Source organism: Pristiophorus japonicus, chromosome 14 (genome assembly GCF_044704955.1).
Source record: "Pristiophorus japonicus isolate sPriJap1 chromosome 14, sPriJap1.hap1, whole genome shotgun sequence".
Classification (NCBI taxonomy): Eukaryota; Metazoa; Chordata; class Chondrichthyes; family Pristiophoridae; genus Pristiophorus; species Pristiophorus japonicus.
The window spans coordinates 50,533,708-50,556,145 of record NC_091990.1 but is presented as its reverse complement, the minus strand read 5'-3'; the positions used below and the strand labels follow the sequence as shown (position 1 = coordinate 50,556,145).

Genomic DNA, 22,438 nt, shown 5'->3' with positions numbered 1-22,438 from the left:
AGCCCACAAGCTGTCTGTGAATTAGTAGTCAGAAACTTAAAAGTGCAGATTATATATATATATATATATAAGAAACCCAAAAGATATTTAAAAAAAAATCAACACATACTCCACAGACTACCTCTATTAGCAGATAGTTCTTTGGTAATTTTTACTGAATCAAAATTTTGTTCACATGGTAAAATCCCTTTAAAACCATCATTTGATAAAAAGACTACCATTTGTTCTTTCTGTTAATCAAACACAAATTAAACAATTAGATAAAAAACTGGACACAAAATATGAAAACAACTACATTTTGTATACTCTGCTCGTCATCTTGATATCTGTTTAGTCCTTTCGGTTTTGATGTTTGTCTCCCCCCACTCCTCCCCACCCCCACTCTCACAGTTCTCTGGAGGCAACGTTCACTTCCAGCTCTGTCTCTTCGTCTCGCTCAATGGCAGACAGGAAGCACAGCACTGAGGTAAAAGGTAAAGGAGTAGCAGCTGCCGAGACATGACAGCAGCTTTTCATGCTGTGAGTTAAATGGTCAACTGCACCCTTGAATGAATGTACTGTGTGCAGCAGTCTCGAAATCAATATCCACAGATGCCTCCTGTCTCAGTCAATACCTGTACCCGACAGAAAGGATGCTGCTATTGCCATGCTGGAGGTTTCCACCAAGGTATAATTGCATTTCCTCGATTGCCTTGGCCTTGGTACCCACTGCCTGCTTCCATTTCTTCCAATATATCAGCACTGAATTTCCCACACATTTAGTGCTTGGACCCTGATGTCCCCGTTCGTCAAGCTTCAAGTTTCAGAAACACTACCTGCAGCCTTGTGCTGTTTTTATTTTGTTTTTTTTTTCCATGCGTTGCGTATTGCATTGTCCATGCTCTGGGGTTTTTGCCATTTGTGAAACATCTTCGACCTCCGGCAGGCCTTGTCTCTGAAACAAAGCTCGAGCCTCTCTCTTCATCCAGTGCTAGAGCGCGCCTATTCTGCTCCCAGCACAGGTGTCGCATCTCCTAGGGAAACACCGGAGTCAGCCCAGTGTTACAGCTCATGTTGTCCTTCCCGGGCAGCCGTCGGTCATTGAATGTGTGCATGTTAATTACCGCCTCGGTCTTCACCATGACTGGGGCCTGAGACTTGTGTTTCACCCGCCGCTGGCACGTGAGAGATAACCGTAGCTCCTGCGCCATGGTGCTGCACAAGGATCTCTGGGGAAATATCAATCACACATTTGGTGATGCCAGTGTTACAGCCCATTTTATTTTTCACCAGAATAAAAAATCATGAATGGAACATTGAGAGTAAAAATCACTATACATAGCCTTTGGCCATTCTGAATGATGGAAGTTTTTCATGGGATTAAAATGGTAATAGAAAGAAATTACATTTTTTACATCATGGTAATCTATCACTATCCTTCTTCATCGCTGGATCAAAATCCTGGAACTCCCTATACAACAGCACAGTGGGAGTGCCTTCACCACACGGACGACCGTACTTCAAGAAGGTGGCTCACCACCACCTTTTGAAGGACGACTAGGTATGGGCGATAAATGCTGGCCGTGCTAGCGACGCCCATATCTCGAGAATGAAGAAAAAACAGAACCAGGAAATGTAAACAATTGAATTTGTGATATAAAGCTCAATCCATGCCATGTCAAAAGTCACATTGAACAGGGCCTATCGAGTGATGTTCCTCTCGTATGTCGTACCATGCCTGCCTGCAATGCCTGCATCCTTTGAGATGGTACACAACGAACATTGATCTCCCCATTATCAATGTGGCTCATTTTGTTCTCAAATATTAGCAGGTGTGCTGTGCTGGGTAAACATCTCACCCAGTTTAAAGCCTATGTGTACGGTCCACAGAAGAGCTGGCATTTTCCAGATTGTTTGTCTGTAATTAGTTGCAGCATTTATTTTTGTTTTCAGATTATTTTTTACGTCTGGGGTGCTGCACAATTTTTGCTCCACATATTTCTGAGCCTGTACCTGCAGACTTCCTGAACTGTGGGTGGTTTACAGGGATGGAACTGAGTGTTGGCATTTTCTTGGCCTTCAGTAAATGGAGGCAAAGGAATGCTGTTAGGAGGCCAGGTCATCTCAGCTTCTACACAGCAAGGAGAAAGGGCCCTTATTCAAATAGTAATGTTTAATGGAAGCACAGGTAACTTTTTTTTCCTCCTCCTGTGCCTGCTTTCCACTCAGGGACAGTTCACAGCAGCAGGATTGAAATCACGAGCTTGCTAGGCAGAGGGTGGGAGGTGTAGGCTCGTGCTCTATCCCAACGTGACTCAGCATTGCTCAAGTGGTCCTTCGGCAAGACATTGTTTGGGATTGCAGCCCTTGACAAAATGTTAAGTGACACTAATATTCATCTGCAGTGCAGAGTTTTTACTGAACTTTATCAAACATATTGGTCCAGAATTTGCTGGGGAAATAACAGCGTGTTCAAGTCACTCGCTGTTATTGAAGCTAAATATCCCCGACTCTGTCATTCGCTCTGTTTCTTTCTCACAGAAAAAATCCAACTCGTGAGGCATGCTGTGAGAAGCTGTGCTCCAGCAAGTTGTGGCCCATGTTTTTACCTTGTACTGTGTACTGTGAAACAACTGTAATTTTTGTAGAATTACAACATTTATTGCACTGAAGACGGCCATTGGGCTTGTGCCAGTGATAGAATTGGACCTACATACTCTAATGCTATTTCCCTGCCAGCTCCCCATGTCACATTGTATCTTCCCATCTCAAATATTTATCCAATTCCCCTTTAAATGTCATTATCTCTGTCTGAATAGGCACTTGTGGTAAATCATTTTCATATTATATATCGTTCCTTCCCCCCCACCACCCCCTCCCCGCTGTCCCAATTATTTGATTGCATCTGAGGTATAGATCCCAGGTTTCTCAATGCTCTGGCACCTCACCCAAATCACCATTTAATGTTGTGTGAGCCTAGACTGTGAGTATTGGCAGGCTATTCGACACAGGACAGCATCACTGCCGAGACCAAGTCTGTCCTCGCCCAATGTCCCACAAATGCAAACTGTCTGCATGAGTCACGGGATAATGATTAGGAATGGGGGGGTCCCTGGCTGATTTATTTGTTTGTTTGCTTGTTTTCTCCTTCACTAATAAGAGGGCACTGAAGCCAAGCATCGCCCTTACCAACACCGTGACTGACATCAGCGAGCTCAACATAGGCCCGAGATCGAACATGGGGCTCGTCTGCTTTGGTGTTACTGTGGCATTGATTACGTCCCTGCTGTACTCAGATAGCCATAATCCTCACCTGTATCTACAGAAGCTTAAACTGGGAGCACTACCAGATAGATATATGCTCACACAATGTGTCTATCCCAGTGTGGTCTGAGCTGACATGTTTTCGGATTATGTGTTTTTTTTAAACTTCAGAACCAGAGGTGAAAATTGCAGAACCAGACAGCTGCCTGTGGAGCGAATGGATCAGTCGTGTTGCCATGGGCAACCAAGAGATGGGGCAAGAATGGAAGTTACAACATCAAAACTGTCCTGTTCCCAGGGAAACCCAAGAAACCAGAATAAAATTCTGTATGTCCTCCCCATCAGCACCACCCCTCCGCCCCGCCCCTTGCTGTAATTAGGTGCAAATTACAAATGTTTTGCTTATTTACCTGCTCACGTTCTGCCGTTTTTCGGAGTTTATAAACAAACTCTCCTATCGCCACAAAGACTGACAGCACAAGGCCTGCCGCCAACACAATGAAGATGCCCCCGATGTTTTGGATCCCGAGGGCACTGGCGTCTTTGTTCTCTTCCTCGGGACAGCCACTGCCTCGCCACCACTTCTCCTTGATCATGTGCAGCTTGCCGTCCTCCTGAAGCTGTAGGACGGCAATGGTTATCTTCTCTTTATATGGTGAGCCTGGGACGGGGAGTAACAAAAAAAAAAGGATTAACAGTGAAGACAAGTTAACAATCTGAAGCAAAGGCGCACTGCAGCTTGAAATACTACTTTGTGGCTGTCTTGCAATTAGGGGGAATTTCTAAAATTTAGCCCATAGTTATACTGGTTATACTCAGGATAAGGGGTCGGCCATTTAAGACAGAGATGAGGAGGAACTTCTTCATTCAGAGGGTTGTGAATCTTTGGAATTCTCTACCCCAGAGTTCTGTGGATGCTGAGTCTCTGAATATATTCAATGCTGAGATAGACAGATTTTTGGAATCTATGGGAATTAAGGGATATGGGGATCGGGCGAGAAAGTGGCGTTCAGGTCGATGATCAGCCATGATCTTATTGAATGGCGGAGCAGGCTCGACGGGCCATATGGCCTACTCCTGCTTCTATTTCTTGTTCTTACTACAGGGAGTGTTTTTTTGAGACGGGTACCATCTTCGAGCTGGGAGTGTCGACTTGTACTACCAGCTCTGCATTCTGCTCAGTTATGTTGGTTAAAGATGAATAACAATGAAGATCTGATTGGACAGTAGGCCCATTGCCAAGAGATTGCAAATGAAGTTTATAAGGTTGTAGGCAGTTAGTCACTTTTTAAATTGGCTTTGCACTGGTTGCCCGTATACTGGTGCTGGTGCAAAGCTATAGCAGTGGGAGGTAATCTTGTGCCATTTTCCTATACTCAATTTGGACAATGGCCCGGAATTTGCGGTCAAAGGCATTCACCGCTGGCCCTGAAGTAATCGTTGCACAAAGATCTCGTGATCTCTGTGTCGAGAAGTTCGGGTTTTCCGACATGTAATTCAAATCAACATAGTATAATGGGAATCCCCTAGTGCAAGGTGTTGGAACATCAACAAGCTGAATAAGCTAACAAGCAAACAAGCCAATCAAAATGCAGAATTCTCACAGACAGTGAACTAGGAAGTGGGTAAGCTCTTAAAATTCCAACTTTTAAAAATGTTAGAGACAGCAAATCAAAGGTTAGAGTTCTCATAAGTGGGGGAGGTTCACCTGATATAAAGACAAACAAACCTAAAAAATATATATATATATATATATTTAAAGTTTCTTTAACATTTTGATTTTTATTAAAATGGATACATTTGACACTGCACAAAATTAAAATTAGTTTTTCAGGGACATAATCTGTTAAAACACTAGTTACACCGAATCCCTTTGAGTTTTTGTCAGTTTCTGTGATTTGAGAGATTTCACGGATCGCCGGCTCTGTGGGGAAGGGCACAGCACAGCCTGTGGAGGAGCAATGAATGACAGTCCGCAACTTCAGGATTTCCACATTAGGCTGCGCTTGCGCTAAATCCTGAAGTTGCGGTCGGTTTCAAAGGTGAAGTTACTGCAATTTCTGGGCCAATGACTTTGCACTGTTCTACCACAAGTTTTACATCAGTACGAAATAAAAGCTGAAACTGCTTTGCACTGACTCGTAACAGGCTGCGTAACCAACCTATTACCAAATCGTAACTGTCATAAAACATAAGAATACAAGCATTTCTTTATCTTCTTGATTGTTAATTACAAGAATTTTCAATTAAAAAAAGGATAAAGTGGGCTTTATAATCGACTCTTTGCAGACTGCTTCTGCACTAAAGCCCGGTGCGGTAATTTCTCTTAAGAAAGTGACTGTTTCATACCCAGGGGAGTTCCGATCCCGTAACCTTTTGAGTCCATGTGACCTCCGATCTGGGTCAGATTGCAATTCCTCTGGATGACGTACTCAATCTTGGTAGATTCCATTAAAAAGGCATAATCGGCGCCGAGAACTCGCTGGATTCCTTCCTCGTTGGACTTAACGAGCACCGTTTGCTGCCTGCTGCTCATAAAAGCCCACATCTTCTCAAAGGTGGAAATTTTTGATTTCTGTTGCGAAATGAAGAGAGGATTTTTGTCAGTGTTTCACGTTGAATTATTTACTCAGCTGGTGAAGTTCTGCAGAATAGTTTGGATGCGTGTGACACCATATAAACACAACCGTTGAAAGCCCAGAACTGAGGACCAAAGATTCTGCTCCAGTAACGGCAAGGAGGGTCCTACCGCTATTCAGGGACTGAAAGCCATCGGGTCTGTAATCAGACTAAGCACACCTATCCAGATTCTCCTCTCTATTTCAATCTGTATTTCATAAATATTTATTTCTTCTCACGTGTTTCGTTTCTTTTTTATAAATTGGACGAGGTGCCGCTAGGTGACCAGCACTTGTGCAACTGTACACTAGCAAGTGTTAACCCCTTCAACAGAGCAAAGCGGGTTGGGGGACTTCAGTACCTTCAATAACGTCCCGTTCACTAGAAAAATGTCAGTCATGGTCTCACCTATAAAATGTATTGCTTGTTGCTCAAACTCTTTCACTGCTTGTTGGTTGATACTTGTGTGCACGGTTCTCTCACTCAGTCGCATAGTGAGGATGTATTCCACAAATGGATCTTATTAGATATAGTACATAAGGAGCTGTGCTCAATTCACATCCATAACATGGCAAATGCAGCAACGAACAGCACTTATCTGCCAGTGCTTACAAATCCCCTAAGGCCAGCAAGCAAATGGATTTACAGATAAAAACTAACAACCTGACTGCTTTTGTGATCACAGATATCCACTGGAGGATCAGGTGAGAACTACAAAACTCATTTCCAAGACCTTTAACCACCTGGTGACCTTCTGACCTCTGACCACGAGTGTGATCTGAGAACGGAAGTTGTATCGAAAATGTGAGAAGCATTAGCCACCAGCTACTGCGGCAACAGATATCAAATGAGGCAGACAGGCATGAATGAATGATGCTCAATTGTGGTCGGCTCATTCGGAATTGAGGAGGCAACAGTTACATACTTAAATGTATGGTATTGCAACTTTGCATAGTTGGAGAAATTCATTTGCTGCTTAAATTTAGAATTATTCTACCAAGAAAATCAACTTGTAGAATAGTCTGGATTTACAGACATCATCATCTCATTCATGAAACTGCATGCATTGGAAAAAATGGGGCCCATCATTAAATTGGTTAGCCCCCCTCCCGAAACCTGGCGCAGGGATCGCGATGCGTGGTTAACCCGCAGCTGTTCAGTGGCATGCAGGCTGAACGTCAACTTCGTGCTGCCTCCTTGTTATAATGATTTCTGCGTGAAGCCAGCGCTAACCGTGCTGTTCATTGGCTGCACGCATCTGCAGGGGGCCCAATATTGTTACTTCCCAGCACTATTTAAAACTAGCCTGCACTGCTTAAAGTTAGCCTGCACCTTTTATAGGGAAGGAGCATTGTGGCTGCTGGAGGCGCTGAGAACATTGGGAATAGTGCAACAATCAACAATGGCTGACTGTGGGAGAGGGCGGGCACCAAGGTTTTCAGACAATGCACTGGAAGTCTTGGTGGAAGAAGTGGAATGGGAGAGCGATGTCCTGTACCCTCAGGGGGAGGCAGAGCCCCTCCAGACACATGCTCAGAAAGCCGTGGCAAGAGATAGCGGAGGAAGTCAATGCCAGGAGTATAGTTCCAAGAAGATGGATGAAGTGCAGGAGGAAGTTTAATAATGTGCTCAATTCACTACACCCCCATTACTTACTTACCAACCACCTCCATCAATCACGACTCATACCAAACATATGCTTCACCTCACCCTCACACCCTGTAAGCCTCAAACCCACATCTCACAGCGTTCACACACTGCCAGCTATTCAACCATGACCGCCACATCACCCACACAGATTGCATGACACTCACTGACACACTTCCCTCTGCCTTGCAGGAGAAGATGGTACAGGACGGGGAGGTGCTGCAGAACCCCAATGGAGGAGATGGTGCTGGCCATTATGGGAAGTGACATTGCCACCAGTGGACTGAAGCCATTTAAGATGAGGATATCCGCATACCTAATCCTCCTCTCATCACACTTGTCCCTCATCCCACAATCTTTTATGGCTGAGAAGCTGCTGATGGTGTAAGCATGGACTTCTTACTTTTTCCTCTTCCCTCACCACAATCTTACTCTTGTCTTTTTTTCCTTTCACATACTCAAAAACTACAACCTGTCCAGGCTGTGGTGGAAGAGCAAGAAGACAGTGAAAATGAAGACATACCATCATTCGATTTCACAGTCGCAATAAGCAGCTCAGATACTGACACTGCGTAATTTAGAGGCTAGCTTGGAGGTGCCATGTCTACGTGGTGAGACACTGGGCAAAAGTGTGCTGCAACCAGGGCAGGGAGAAAGGAAAGCGCAGGTCTCATCGGAGGGAGAGGTCACACATCAGTTCTGCTGCAGAGGACTCAGATGATGACTTAGATGGATCAGGCTGCAGAAGAAGGCTGATGGGTGTACACACCCAAATGCTTGGTGCACTAGGAAACCTGCCGGAAAGCCTGCCCGAAATGTCAAGGAACACTCCTCCAGCAGCACACCTGTGGAATCAACCATAATGCAGCATTTGATGGCTGATGCCTCAGCTGTCATTGCAGCACCAGCAGTGTTCACCCAATGTCTGAGTGCTGCAGTGGAAGCTCAGACTAGTCATCGTAGCTTTGGATACCAGTTTGAAAAGTGGCTTCCAGGGCATCATAGCACTCCAGCAATCTGTTCTCCAACAATCTGTTCTCCAACACATATGCTCCCTAACGAAGCTCTGCAGCTATGGCAATCTGCTGAGAGCTCTTCTCCCCCTCCTCCTCCTCCTTCTCCTCCTCCCTCTTCTAGCAGTATATCCTGCTCTGTGTGGCCTCAGTTCATTCCCTCCGTCATGCTCAATGCCAAAAGCAAGGCCTACTGGTCTGTACGCAAGCCTTTAAGTCAGCAAAAATTACTTCAGCACCCACCAGATCACACTTTGTATACTACTGAAACTTTAACCAGCTATAGAAAGCACCCAAACCATGTAGAATTGCAGCCACAGCCAGAAGAAATAAACCAGCAACTAACCTGAAGTAGTTAATGATCCCTTTAAATAGCAATTGCGGGTTGGGGTCCTTCATACCACAACTCTTTTCAAGGAGACAAAATAAAACATTTAAATCAAGTGCCCCCCAATCTGGGGGCCACTTCAAACATTTTCCAAGGCCCTTTTTTGTTTTTTTTTGTATTTTTGTAGTTTTTATTGGGCACTAAAACCATAATTTACAAGTGCCCCCTATAAAAGGGGAGGGGGACACTAAAACCGGCAATTAAAACAAGAAAGGCGCTATATAAATCCAAGTCTTTATTTTTCTTTACCTGCCCTTGAGAAGGTGATGAGCCACCTAGGCTATTTCGGAGGCCAATTAAGAGTCAACCACATTGCTGTGGGTCTGGAGTCAAATATAGGCCAGACCAGGTGAGGACGGCAGCTTTCCTTCCCCAAAGGACATTGGTGAACCGTTTGGGCTTTTCTGACAATCCGGTAGTTTCATTCTCACTGTTACTAGCTTTTTATTCCAGATTTATTTAATTAAATTCCCCAGCTGCCGTGGTGGGATTTGAACTCTGGTCTCCAAACCATTAGTTCAGGTTTACTGGATTATTAGTCCAGTAATATAACCACTGTGCTACCATATCCATTAATATGTTTCTATTTATCCTTGCTTTGAGGAACCATTGGATTTAAAGGTACTTGATCATTCTTGAAAACACAACACAAACCTGTCAGTCTGAATGGCATAATCACATTGCTGCGTGTGACAAGTATTTGGTGACGCGTCACCCTTTTGGTTCCTCCCTCGTATTTGAAGGATAAAACATTTCTCACCAGGCTTTTCTTTCCGTAAAAGTGGATGTCATCTTAAAAACAGAATCATGTTCCACACATCGTGGATATGTGGTGGCATGGAAATAGTCTTATTGAATGGTTGAGCAACTATTGATAATTCATGAGTAACAAATCACAGTGGAGTTACAGATGTCTTGAAGCAGAATAAATTGGTTTTACTACTTCCCACTGTGTATACTGTTTATGTCAATCATGATTAACAGATAGCAAAAAAAAATAATTTCTTTTTCATGTTAATCCATCAATCCCACAGGAACTATGTAATTGTAATGGGTGCTTTAATAATTTGTGTGATGAATCTGTTCCAGCAACGAGCATGAATCTCTCTGCTCAGTGGCTGTGATGGAAAGGAGGTAGACAGTTGCAGTGACATTTTAATAAATCAACTTTATCAGTGGATAAAAGATCAGAGAAAAGATATTATCTGGCCTGATTTTCCCTTTAACCCTATAATATTGCTGCTCTTCCCTTTTAGAACAGGGACGCGATTGCTGGCAATGAGGTTGAAGTTGTTGCATGTGCGCAGTTTCAGTGTTTTTTCAGTTTTCACTAACTGGAAAGAAATTATTGTCGCCATCACAAAGAAAACGCATCTAGAGAAAAAGGAGGAAACCGGATGGTGAAAATAGATCGCCACAGGAAAACACAGGAAATGGCCATTTTTATTCATTTTCTTCTCCTTTCCCTTCACACGGAGCACGTGCACCATACAAATAAATCTCTGCAGCCCTCCCCCTGTGAAAGAAAAATCACATATTTTGGAGTCTAGAACCTGGGTCACAGTCTCAGAATAAGGGATTGGCCATTTTGGACTGAGATGAGGAGAAACTTCTTCACTCAGAGGGTGGTGAATCTTTGGAATTCTCTACCCCAAAGGGCTGTGGTGGCTCAGTCTTTGAGTATATTCAAGGCAGAGATCGGTATATTTTGAATATTCAGGGATGTGAGGACAGTGCAGGAAAGTGGAGTTGAGGTGGAAGATCAGCCATGATCTTATTAAATGGTGAAGCAGGCTCGAGGGGCTGAATGGCCTCCTCCTGCTCCAATTCTTATGTTCATATTAATACTTGAACCAGCCCACAGGATTATTGTACATTTTAAAGGAACCCATAGCCTCACAGATTCCATAGATTTAGGCATGCGATATAACTATTATCATATTTCAACCATCGCAGATTTATGCGCAGAATACTTCTGCACAGCTTCCGGTTGTTGGCAACAGCTTCCTCTTCACTGGCAGCAGTCACTCCATTATATTAAGGGGAAACACAATGAGTTATGATCTGGACTGCACTGCCTGAAATAGTAGTGGGACTAGATTCAATAGTAACTTTCAAAACAAAATTGGATATAAAGCTGAAAAGGAAAAAAAAATGTGCCAGGCAATGAGGAAAGAGCGGGGGAAGTGGGACTAATTGGACAGCTCTTTCAAAGGCACGATGGGCTGAATGGCCTCCTTCTGTGCTGTATGATTCTATGGTTCTAAACTTGGAAGAGCTAAGTATATCGATTGAAATTCAACATTTTCCCACTGCGCCTTTGATAGTCTCCTCTTCTAAAAGGATCACACAATCCATGTTTTGATAGAAGAAATAAGTTTTCGGTATTTTTAACTTTCAAAATGAAAATGAGTTAACTCGGCTGAGAGTGAATGGAGAACCTTGTTCTAAAATAAAATGAGCAGGAAGATTGGTGCCGAGCTGTGCTCGAGGGCAAGTGGGCTGGAACAGTGCAGGATCGGAACCGAAGCAGGTCAGGGGCAAGTCAGTGGGATGGATCCTCGTGGGCTGCTGCTGTAAACTAGACAGCCAATTAGTGCTGAATTAGGGGCAGCCTAAACGCTGCAAACCAATGCTCACTGGGAATTAAGCGAAGACTTTCTCAGTTTAAAACAGATAGTAGGCACCTCCAGGTGGCATGTGTTTGGAATCTGAGTGGGTTCCTCGCGCTTAGTCTTCAAACCAGCCCCACATTGCAGAACAAATTTACAGGACAAAAATGGATCCTGTCGAGGTCAAGACTGCACTGGAGAGAATGCCTAGCTGCTTGTGTTGATGACAATAATATAGCCTTGCCTTGGAGATGATGAGACAGCCTCCTGGAAACAAGCGTGTCTCGATCATAAGAACAAAAATAGGAGCAGGAGTCGGCCACTGGGCCCCTCAAGCCTGCTCCGCCATTTCGTCATAGGCGCTCCCTCGATCGAGGATGACTTGCTTCCACACCAAAATGCATTGAGTTCATAGATGTTTCAATGAAGGACCGATATTCCAGTCCTGAACTCTAATTGAAGGGTGGAAGTTGCCTGTGCGTGGATTTTTTTAACGTGTGGTGACCGTTGCACATCAGCCACTACACGGGCTTGACAGAGCTAGGCCTTTAACCAGTGGCAAGGGTAATCCAGGACGACTGGAGACCTGCTCTACTGCACGGACTTAGTGTGCATACATATCGATGTGTGGGCAGGCCCGTGCTGCCCTGGGCCCTCGGCTCGTCTGGGCCCCGTATCTTCATTTGACGCTCCTCCGCTACAACCTTTCCGCTCCTCTGATGTACCGGGGCCCCGCCGATGTTCCAGCCCACGCTCTAACAACGACCTGGGCCTTGATGATGTCACCCAGTCGCTCAACTCAAAGTCACACTTGGAGCGGCTCGTGATGGAAGCTGTAGTGGCGTGCTCCAGCTCTTATCCTCCCGACCTGCGGTGGTGTCCTCTTGCAGGTCGGGGTGGCCCATGATGTTGCAGGGGCCCGGCGCTCCAGCTCTTATCCTCCCGACCTGCGAGAGGACATTACCATAGGTCGGCCATTTAATAAGATCATGGCTGATCTGATCATGGGCTCAGTTCCATTTTTCCTACCCACTCCCCATAACCCTTTATTGCCCTATTGCTCAAAAATCTGTCTATCTCCGACTTAAATATATTCAATGACCAGCTTCCACAGCTCTCTGGGGCAGAGAATTCCATAGATTTACAAGCCTCGGAGAAGAAACTCCTCCTCATCTCAGTTTTAAATGGGTGGCCCCTTATTCTGAGACTAAGTCCGCTAGTTTTAATTACCTCTATGAGTGGAAATATCCTCCCTGCATCCACCTTGTCGAGCCCCCTCATTATCTTACGTTTCGATAAGATCACCTCTCATTCTCCTGATCGCCAATGTGCATAGGCCCAACCTACTCAACCTATCATCATAAGTCAACCCCCTCATCTCCGGAATCAATCTAGTGAACCTTCTCTGAACAGTCTCCAATGCAAGTATATCCTTCCTTAAATACGACGAGCAAGACCTCTGGGTATATGTGCACAAATCGTTGAAGGTGGCAAGACAGGTTGAGAAAGCAGTTAAACAAGCTTACGGGATCCTGGGCTTCATAAATAGAGGTGTAGAGTGGAAAAGAATGGAAATGATGATAAACCTGTATAAAACAACTGGAGTACTGTGTCCAATTCTGGACACCGCAGTTTAGGAAGGATGTGAAGGCCTTAGAGAGGGTGCAGAAAAGATTTACGGGAATGATTCCAGTGATGAGGGATTTCAATTACGTGGATATACTGGAGAAGGTGGGATTGCTCTCTTTGGAGCAGAGAAGATTGAGAGGACATTTGATAGAGGTGTTCAAAATCACGAGGTGTCTGGATAGAGTAGGTAGAGAGAAACTGTTCCCATTGGCAAAAGCGTCGAGAACCAGAGGACACATTTAAGGTGATTGGCAAAAGAGCCAAAGGCGACATAAGAAAAAACTTTTTTACGCAGCGAGTGGTTAGGATCTGGAATGTACGGCCTGAGAGGTTGGTGGAGGCAGACTCAATCACCGCTTTCAAAAGCGAGTTGGACGAGTCCCTGAAAGAAAAAAAATTACAGGGCTACAGGGCGGTGGAGTGGGACTAGCTGAGGTGCTCTCAGAGAGCTGGCACAGACTCGACGGGCCGATTGGCGTTCTTCCATGCTGTAACCATTCGATGATTCGAAGCATGTGGGACTTGCAATTTTTTGTTTTGAAACTAGTAGCTCTCTGTAATTTTACTTTGATGCAAGGGTATTTGTTTGGGAGGAGGGGAGATAATCAAATGTTGCTGCTGAAGAATAGATAGGATAGATTTAGAATAAATTTCACTGCTCTGCAAAGTAACGTTTCTGTTTTCTGCACCAGTCTTTCTTGTACCTTCCTACATTAGCCTGCTCTTACTGGCAAGTTGCAATAGGCCTGGCATCAACCACACTTTTGGATTTAAGGGCCTTATTCTCCAAAGACCCAAAGTTTTATGGATCTCATGAGTTTCTATCAGATGTCCACTTCAAACTGGATTAACTGCAGATTGCAGCTCTACCCGCCACTGATTCTTGATCGGTGCAATAGCAGAGAGTCAAATAAGTAGCAGAGAGCAGGGCCGAGAGGTCACACATCTCTGAGCAACACTCCCAGGGGACAATGTAAAGCACTGAAAAAAAACTTTGTGCTCCATTTGGTCAGTTGGAGAAAAACAGAAATCATAAGAAAAGAGGCTATCTTTCTTCTCTATTTTGAGCTTGAATGATATTGCTGGAATATTTTAAAGTGGTTAAAATGGTCAAGTATTCTAGCATGCTTTGCTCCAGCATTTTAGTCAGAGAGTGAATGGTGTGGGGGGAGGGAGGGGGCGATGCTAGGGGGACGCTTTTCATTTCTGTATTAACAAAACAATATTAAGTCCACTTAAAACCATCTAAGCGTTGGACAGCATAGTTGCAACAGGCTGATGAAGTGACAAAACTAGCCTACTCGTCCATTTAGAGTGAGACTTATTTATAACAAAGCGCCATTGGGGCAAAAGTGCCCCCTTTTATTACCCCATTAGCGCCTCGGGGGGGGGGGGGGTTAGGGTTTCCGCCCGGGGAAGGGGGGACACTACTGCTTCCCTGGAAATTGCCCGGAAGCTTGTGGAGGCATTGCCATGGCAGTGCCGCGCCCCGTGGTTAGCGCCCTGGGCCGCTGCCCAACTGGCGATGACGTCATGGCCGGGGAAATTGCCCCGCGAGCTGAGATGCTGGCGCGTGGAAAGTCAGCGAGTGGCGAAGCTTGCCGACATCTGCTCTTGGGGCGGTAGTTAAAGGGGAGGTTGCCAGCGCCCCAGGCCGCTATGTCGGGTCGGGTCGGGTCTCACACGCTGGTACGCTACAACGCCCCTCCCCTTCAACTGTTGACCATGGCAGCCCTAGCCATCGTGCAGCCTGGCCCTCCATCTTAGGTGCCAGCTGCTGGCCCGATCTCACGCTGCCCTGGTGGCCCAGTGGCAGCCACCAAAGGGCCTGCAGTGTGTGCAGCGGCCCCTTTAATTGAAGGGGAGGGGGCGTTGTAGCGCATCAATGCTACGCGGATGCTCTGTGTAGCACTTGACTCAGTAACGCAGTAGCATCCCTGGAGCTGCCCCTACAGAAAGTGGAGTGCCGGCGATAGCACTCCGCTTCCTTTCAGCGTCGGGAGCGGGACTTGCGCACCGTGCTCTAAAGGTCCCAGCCCCAGAAGGTTACCGACCCCAATCGGGGTGCGGGCAATTTTGCTCTGCATGTGTTTTAATGGATTTGTGATCTGTCTCTCTTTTAAAAAATTATAAATCTCGCTCCTAACATTTGCTTGATGTTATTAGGTCTGGATGACGGCCATGTAAATTCATCATTGCCAATTTGACTGCAGTTTGCCAGTTACTACACCGGCAAAAACTTTGAGTACTTGGAATAAACAACTAAGTGCTTTAGATTTTGAAGTTTACTGCTATAAATTGACAATGAATCTCCCTATTTCATTTTTCTTTCTTCAGTCTAATTTTTTGCTCTCCCCTTTTCTCCTGAAGCCCTTGATTTCTTGTTGGAATATTGTTCCATGTCCTCTGGTCATTTTTTTTAGTACCTTCTTTAAGTCATAATTTTTTTCTTCTTCTTCTTGTCGGAATGTAGGAATCTACTACTCGTCCTCAGTTGCCTTGAGAAGGTAATCAAGAGCGGACCAAAGCAGTGAGTGTCAGTGGTTGACTGACTAGAGGAGCAGCACACTTGAGCTCAGTTCCATCCCTTGCCCAGTGTCTGCACACTTTCAGCAGAGGTCACAGGATAATAAGCAGGAGGGGAAGCCCGCTGGGGATTTTCCTCCTGAACCTAGTTGGCATTGAGCCCAATTTTAGCATTGCTCGATCAATTAACTCACCACAGACTGGGAACAAACCTGTGACCTTTCTACTGTATAACTCAGTTACTCACTTGAGTCAGCTGTGGCTCAGTGGGTAGCACACTCGCCTGACTCAGAAGGTTGTGGGTTCAAGTTCTAATCCAGGGACTTGAGCACATAAATTCAGGCTGACACTCCAGTGCAGTGCTGAGGAAGCGCTGCACTGTCGGAGGTGCCGTTGTTTAGATAAGATGTTAAATCGAGGCCCCCGTCTGCTCTCTCAGGTGGACGTAAAAGATCCCTTGGCATTATTTCAAAGAAGAGAAGGGAAGTTATCCCCGGTGTCCTGGCCAATATGTATCCCTCAATCAACATCACAAAAAAACAGATTATCTGGTCATTAACACATTGCTGTTTGTGGGAGCTTGCTGTGCGCAAGTCAGCTGCCGTGTTTCCCACATTACAACAGTGACTACAGTCAAAAAGTACTTCATCGGCTGTAAAGTGCTTTGGACATCTGGTGGTCGTGAAAGGCGCTATATAAATATAAGTCGTTCTTTCTCATCAAGACCGCTTTCCTGAAATTGTTTTGTTGATCAAGCTAGCTCACCTCAAATAAAATATGAGTGAAATTGCCAAATTTGGCACCAATTGTTGCCAAACTGGCACTTTTGTACCATGGACTGGCATCCTTTAGGAAGTTAGCAAAGCTACCCCACATTTACAAAATAAATTGCATGCTTTGAAAAAGGAAAGAGCTATTTTGAGCTTCGAGAATGCTACAAAATGGGACACAGCCAGAGGAAAAATGAATGAAATGTTTGTACAGTCATTGTTTTTTTTTTAAATTCTATGGCTTATGTTGTCCACAAAATGCCTATTGGCAGAACTATGCTCTAGATTACGTAAATAAACAGAAACAAGCATTGCACCTCAGGTTTTAAATGCTAATTATAATTAAAATATTCAAACTCCAAATCCTTGAAGAGCAATGTTTAATAATATGAAAGATCATTATGCCTTGAGATATTTAAGTTTCAAGATTTTTGTTTGCATAATGAATCTCTAATTAACCAGATGTGTTTTTTAAGGCCACCTCCAATCAGTCTTCGATGCAATGGGAACCTATTCAATTCATTCCATTGCATAATTATTTTCACAAATCAGAGCCACCAACCTTGAGCAACCTGTGTAGTAACTTGGTTAATCCTACCCCTGATGACTGGGGTGGGTTTTTTTGAGCTACAGAAGAGGATTAAACAAGTCAGCATTCAGTACAAATCGTCCCTAATTTGGCACAAAATTGGCAACAAGATAGTCAGTGTGAACAATGGAAAATTGTCGCATGTGCACTACAGGGTTGTTTTCTGCGGTTGGGAATGAGGTTAAATGACAGAGGGAGACTCTTGCCTTCATTTTCGGCGTTTTTCTCGGTGGTACAGCTGTTTTTGTGAGAGAAACCACCCGCCGAAAGTTTCCCCCTTACTTTTTGAATGGTACCGCCCACATCTTGAAACGCCCGCTGGGAGCCAACCGCCAATGTGCACCGCCGAGAAAATCATCAGGGCATAAGTTTGGTCTCAAAGGAAGCCCGTCCAGATCGCCAAGGGAACCGGCCTGTGAAAGCTGCTTAAACAGGGCGGTAGGTGAGTACTCTGCAAAGAAAGGTAAGTTATAGGTTCTTTATATTTTTGTTAATTGTAAAACGGTGATTAGCTTTAAAACTGTCTTGTGAAGGTTTTTTTTCAAACTTTTTTATTTCTTTTTAGTGAAATTTTTTTTTTAAGTTTTCGCCCCCTTCCTAGGCCCAACTGTAGCCTCGGAGTAAATTTTTAAAAACATTTTAAGAACCGCCCATTTCACCTAGTTTCATTTTTAACCGCCGAGAAACTGCCGGGAGTATTGGTGCAAGATCCATTTTCTCACCGGGCGGTTAAATTTACCTTAATTATGAAAATTCTCGGCAGCATTAGTTGCAAAATGTTAGCAGTTTTTCTGGGCGGCATTCGGGCGTTGAGGGGCTCTCGGGGAAAATCTAGCCCAACGTGCTTTACTCTGCATTTAACCATGCCATATCTCTGACGTGGTTGCTTGAAATGGAAAGTATTCTTTTCATCTCTTTTGTCCCTCACTTTGCTGAGCACAAATTCAACAATAAAAGGAAGACCTCATGACTAAATAATTGCCCAAGCCTCATCTATACTAGCTGGGAAGTTATGCACAATCCTCTCTCTATCATCTCTCAACTTCAAGCAAGAGTAATCTGACAGATAATGTTTCTGAACCTTCTTGCTCAAGTATTCACAATTACCAACTATATGAGAATCATGCAACACCTACGTGTTGCATCTCGGATTGGCGATATCTGCTGAAAAAAGTAAAAGATCTCAATTTTCCCAATGGCTACCTCTTAATTATGGCAACTTGTACCATCTAAAATTAGTTGGCCAGATAGAAAGATAGAATTTGGATGAAGCCCAGGAAGGTTTACATCTATTAATGCTTCTGCATTTGGTGCTGGGAGAGGTAAGTAGAGGAAGCACCCAGGGGCCCAGTCCCCTAACACAACAAGAGTGGCCAAAAGGCCTGTCTTTGTCATGTTAAATGGCCACATTTTACAATAAAATAATAGTCACATTAAGAGTTTTTATAAAGGGACAGGATTAACTAGGAGCGCAGAATATATCAGTTTAATTGGGTGATTTATTCAAATCGTAATCAAATATTAAAGCTTAAACAGTCTGTTGGGTTAACTCTTTGAATTTCCGGCAAAAGACAAAGGGCTGGAAATTGCCCTTTGCCCCCAATGGGGGCGGTAACCTTCTGTGGACTTCCTACGCCCAGACCGGAGGTCCCGCCCCCGACACGGAATTGGGCCGTATGTCCCTCAAAGGAAGTGGTGCTCTGCTTTCTTTGAGGGGTGCTCCCGGGGGCAGCAGCGCAATACTGAGTCCAGCGCCGTGTGGCGGGGAGCACCGCTGCACACTCTGCAGGCCCTTTTGTGACCGCCACGAGGGAGGCGATCGACCGGGGCCAGCAGCACGGCACCCAAAATGGAACGCCAGACTGCACGGTGGTAGCCCGGTCGACACGAGGGCCATCATTGTCGGGCCAACGCAAGAGCTTCACCTTTAAGGGGCGCCCTGACGGCAGATATCTGCCGGCTTCGCAATCCGCAAAGCTGGCATTGGCATCCACCCGCACCAGCCTCGTGGCCCCCGGGGCAATTTCCCCCGCGAAGCGCAAACGGGTCGTCATGAGGTAGTAAGGGATCGGCACGCACGGCGATGACTCCATTGACGCTTGAGCACCAGTCTGGAGCGCTAACCGTGGGGCATAGCGCTGCCGGGACAGTACCCCCCGCAAACCTTCGGAGCAATTTCCCACGAGGCGGTAGGGCAAAAACCCCATTGTGCCCCGTTAGCAGCCCAGAGGCACTAACTGGGCTATAAAAAAAGGACAATTTCTCCCCCAAAGTCTACGCAGAAATCATGATTTAAACTCATTTCAAGGAAATTTAGAAATATCACTGGTTGTCCTTTAGACAGTGGTAGATTGGTTCCTTCAGATCAGTAGATACAGTTGCATTGTTCAAGAAGGTACCTCAGTTGGAGTACTAGTGACATGCTTTGACAGCCTGATTAGCCTTTTCTCATCCATGATGCTCAATGCTCTCAGTTATAAATATTCTTTACCTTCTCCAGTTCTTCATTAACAATTAACTAAATCTTGCAATTGTGCTCATTCACTTGAACATGCCTGCTTTCCCATCATTATTCTTTTCTACTGTAGCCTTTTTGGGTCTTTGTCAGTCCCTTCGTCTGCTTCCTATCACGTTCTTCAGTTTTTTAACATATCGGCTAAATTAGAATGCATTTTGAAGTAGATCACTGTGCTTTTATTTTTACTTCTTTCATTAATGTGAAGACTTGCATTACTCATACAAATCATGGCATACAGCTTCTCAATGGAGTTTGTGTATATGCAGCATTTTTCATGACTAAAAGTATGTAATAAGAAGAGGCATTTGCCTATTAAGGTCCAGTCTTTTAGTCGACAGATACATTGATTGAAGCTTCTGACTCTCACCTTTCGAGAAGCTAAATGAGATTCACCCTGACTGCACACAGAGCTGGAATCGGATGGTATTTATAAGTCAGTGAAATGTTGTTCACCTCTATCTTTCTATGTTGGACATAACTGGACTTCAGCTACCTGCCAAGCAATTAAAAGATTTTAATAAAGCCAACACTGACCTCAGTGTCCCGAGGCAACGGAGGGATGAATAAAATCAGACTGAGTTCCTAGTCGTGATTGCTAACTCTTTTTGCAAAGGGGGCATTGTAGTTGTGACAATCAAACAGGTAATCTGCAGTTTCAAGGAATCTCCTCTTTAACTCCTTGAAGGAGACAATCTGTTTAAAAGAAACCTGCTCAATGACCCCTGAAGGCAACTAGAAAAGTTCTGGTAAACCAGCCTAACATAACATTTGTGAAAGGGAAATCATGCTTGACAAATCTTCTGGAATTTTTTGAGGATGTTTCCAGTAAAGTGGACAAAGGAGAACCAGTTGATGTGGCGGAACAGGCTTTCGGGCTAAATGGCCTACTCTGGTTCCTATATTCCTAAGCTGGCAAGGTATTTGATTGTCGAGGACATCACAACTACAATGCACCCTTTGCAAAAAGAGTTAGCAATCATGACTAGGAACTCGGTCTGATTTTATTCATCCCTCCATTGCCTAGGGACACTGAGGTCAATATTGGTTTATTAAAATCTTTAAATTGCTTGGCAGGTAGCTGAAGCCCAGTTATGTCCAACATAGAAATGTAGAGGTGAACAACATTTCACTGACTTATAAATACTATCTGATTCCAGCTCTGTGTGCAGTCGGGGTGAATCTCATTTAGCTTCTCGAAAGATGAGAGTCAGAAAGTTAAATCAATGTATCTGTCGAGTAAATAAGACAACCTGGTGCTCTGTATGAAGAAAAATCTTTGATCCCTCTTACACAAAAAATGTGTCTTGCATCCAATGTTGATCCCAGTGGGTTAATTCTACCCATCTTAAAGCCAATGTTGAGCTTACACCACAAAATAAGTCAATGAAATCTTGTCAAGAGTAAATGTAAAAATAACAGCGTGCAGAATGACAAAAAAATCTAACTGGCAAAAAAATAAAACTGCACATATTTTGCACTAATGAGAGAAACTAAATGGAATAAGTTGCGGAAATTGTCCCATAGAATGTGCTGTCAATAGATCAAATGTTATTGTATCTTCAGTAAATCTCAGAAAAGTGCGGTGGTAAGTGTGATACTAAGCTTGAAAAATGAACTTTTTCCGTACAGAATATTTATCGTTTCACAGAGTTATTTTAGTTTATTTAGAATATAAGTCATGTTTATTTGCATTGTTGTAGTGGGGTATGTAGTCCACTAACTGAAGCATGCTGGGGCAGGAGTTTAACCTTTCCATAATCCATGATCGATGTTGGTATTACATACCCAGTGTAAAATTGTCAGAAGATGTTCAAATGACCACCTTGGTTTGAATTACTGTGGAAACCACTCTGGTGACCTTGTCATGGTAATGTCATTCTACTTCATTAAAGTGACTTTATGTTGCTGCCAGAACATCTCCACTCACCAGATCTAAGTTAATGTCTTGTGCAGTTCTAGGGTTTATAATAACAGCATTGCCGGACTGGTTGGTGTTTTATGTCGTCTGGAAAAGTTGAGAATTAAATTTATCTCAAGACTACACACAAAGTTAGAGATTATATAGTCTTGAGAAGTTAATGAATAAAAATGGCTGACATTTATATAGCGCCTTTCACGACCACCAGACGGCTCAAAGTGCTTTATAGCCAATGAAGTACTTTTGGAATGTAGTCACTGTTGTAATGTAGCCAATTTGCACACAGCAACTCCAACAAACAGCAATTTCATAATGACCAGATAAACTGTTTTTTGTGTTATGTTGATTGAGGGATAAATATTGGCCAGGACACCGGGGATAACTACCCTGCTCTTCTTTGAAATAGTGCCATGGGATCTTTTGCATCCACCTGAGAGAGCAGACGGGGCCTCGATTTAACGTCTCATCCAAAAGACAGCACCTCTAACAGTGCAGCACTCCCTCAGCACTGCACTGGAGTGTCAGCCTAGATTTATGTGCTCAAGTTCCTAGAGTGCGATTTGAACCCACAACCTTCTGACTCATGAGCGAATGTGCTACCCACTAAGCCACAATATATCAGTGAAGTGCCAAATCTTGTGCACAAATGTACGCAAAAAATGAATGTGAACAGAAAATTTGAAAGTTAGCCGGTGCTTAAAATCATATGACAATGGACTTTGTTGAATCACGCTGTCTCATCAATGATCAATATTGATACAGCTGAAGTTAACATACATGAAATGGATTTAGTACATTTTCCAGTGACTAGCTCCTCCTGGTGGTGGTGGGTGGAGATGCTTGGCATTCTGTTCATCTAATTCTCTCTATTATCGTTGTGGAGTCAGTTAGTTCATTTGATGCATATTTGATCTCAGCAGCAGACATTGTGAGTTCCAGCTTCACTTACAGGAAGTTGAAGTCATC

The 22,438-nt window shown here is 44.2% G+C and overlaps 1 protein-coding gene across 1 annotated transcript in view; it reads right to left on the bottom strand.

Annotated features, from left to right (window-relative positions):
- Positions 1–231: 231 nt before the first annotated feature.
- The window catches only part of grik3 (glutamate ionotropic receptor kainate type subunit 3), a 609,594-nt gene continuing 587,387 nt past the window's right edge, over positions 232–22,438 (bottom strand). The window contains exons 14-16 of the mRNA XM_070899209.1: positions 5,593–5,818; positions 3,654–3,904; positions 232–1,208 (exon numbers count right to left, since the gene is read on the bottom strand). Coding sequence (XP_070755310.1) covers positions 1,014–1,208; positions 3,654–3,904; positions 5,593–5,818 — 672 coding nt within the window. The 3' untranslated portion in view covers positions 232–1,013. The remainder of the gene's footprint in view (positions 1,209–3,653; positions 3,905–5,592; positions 5,819–22,438) is intronic.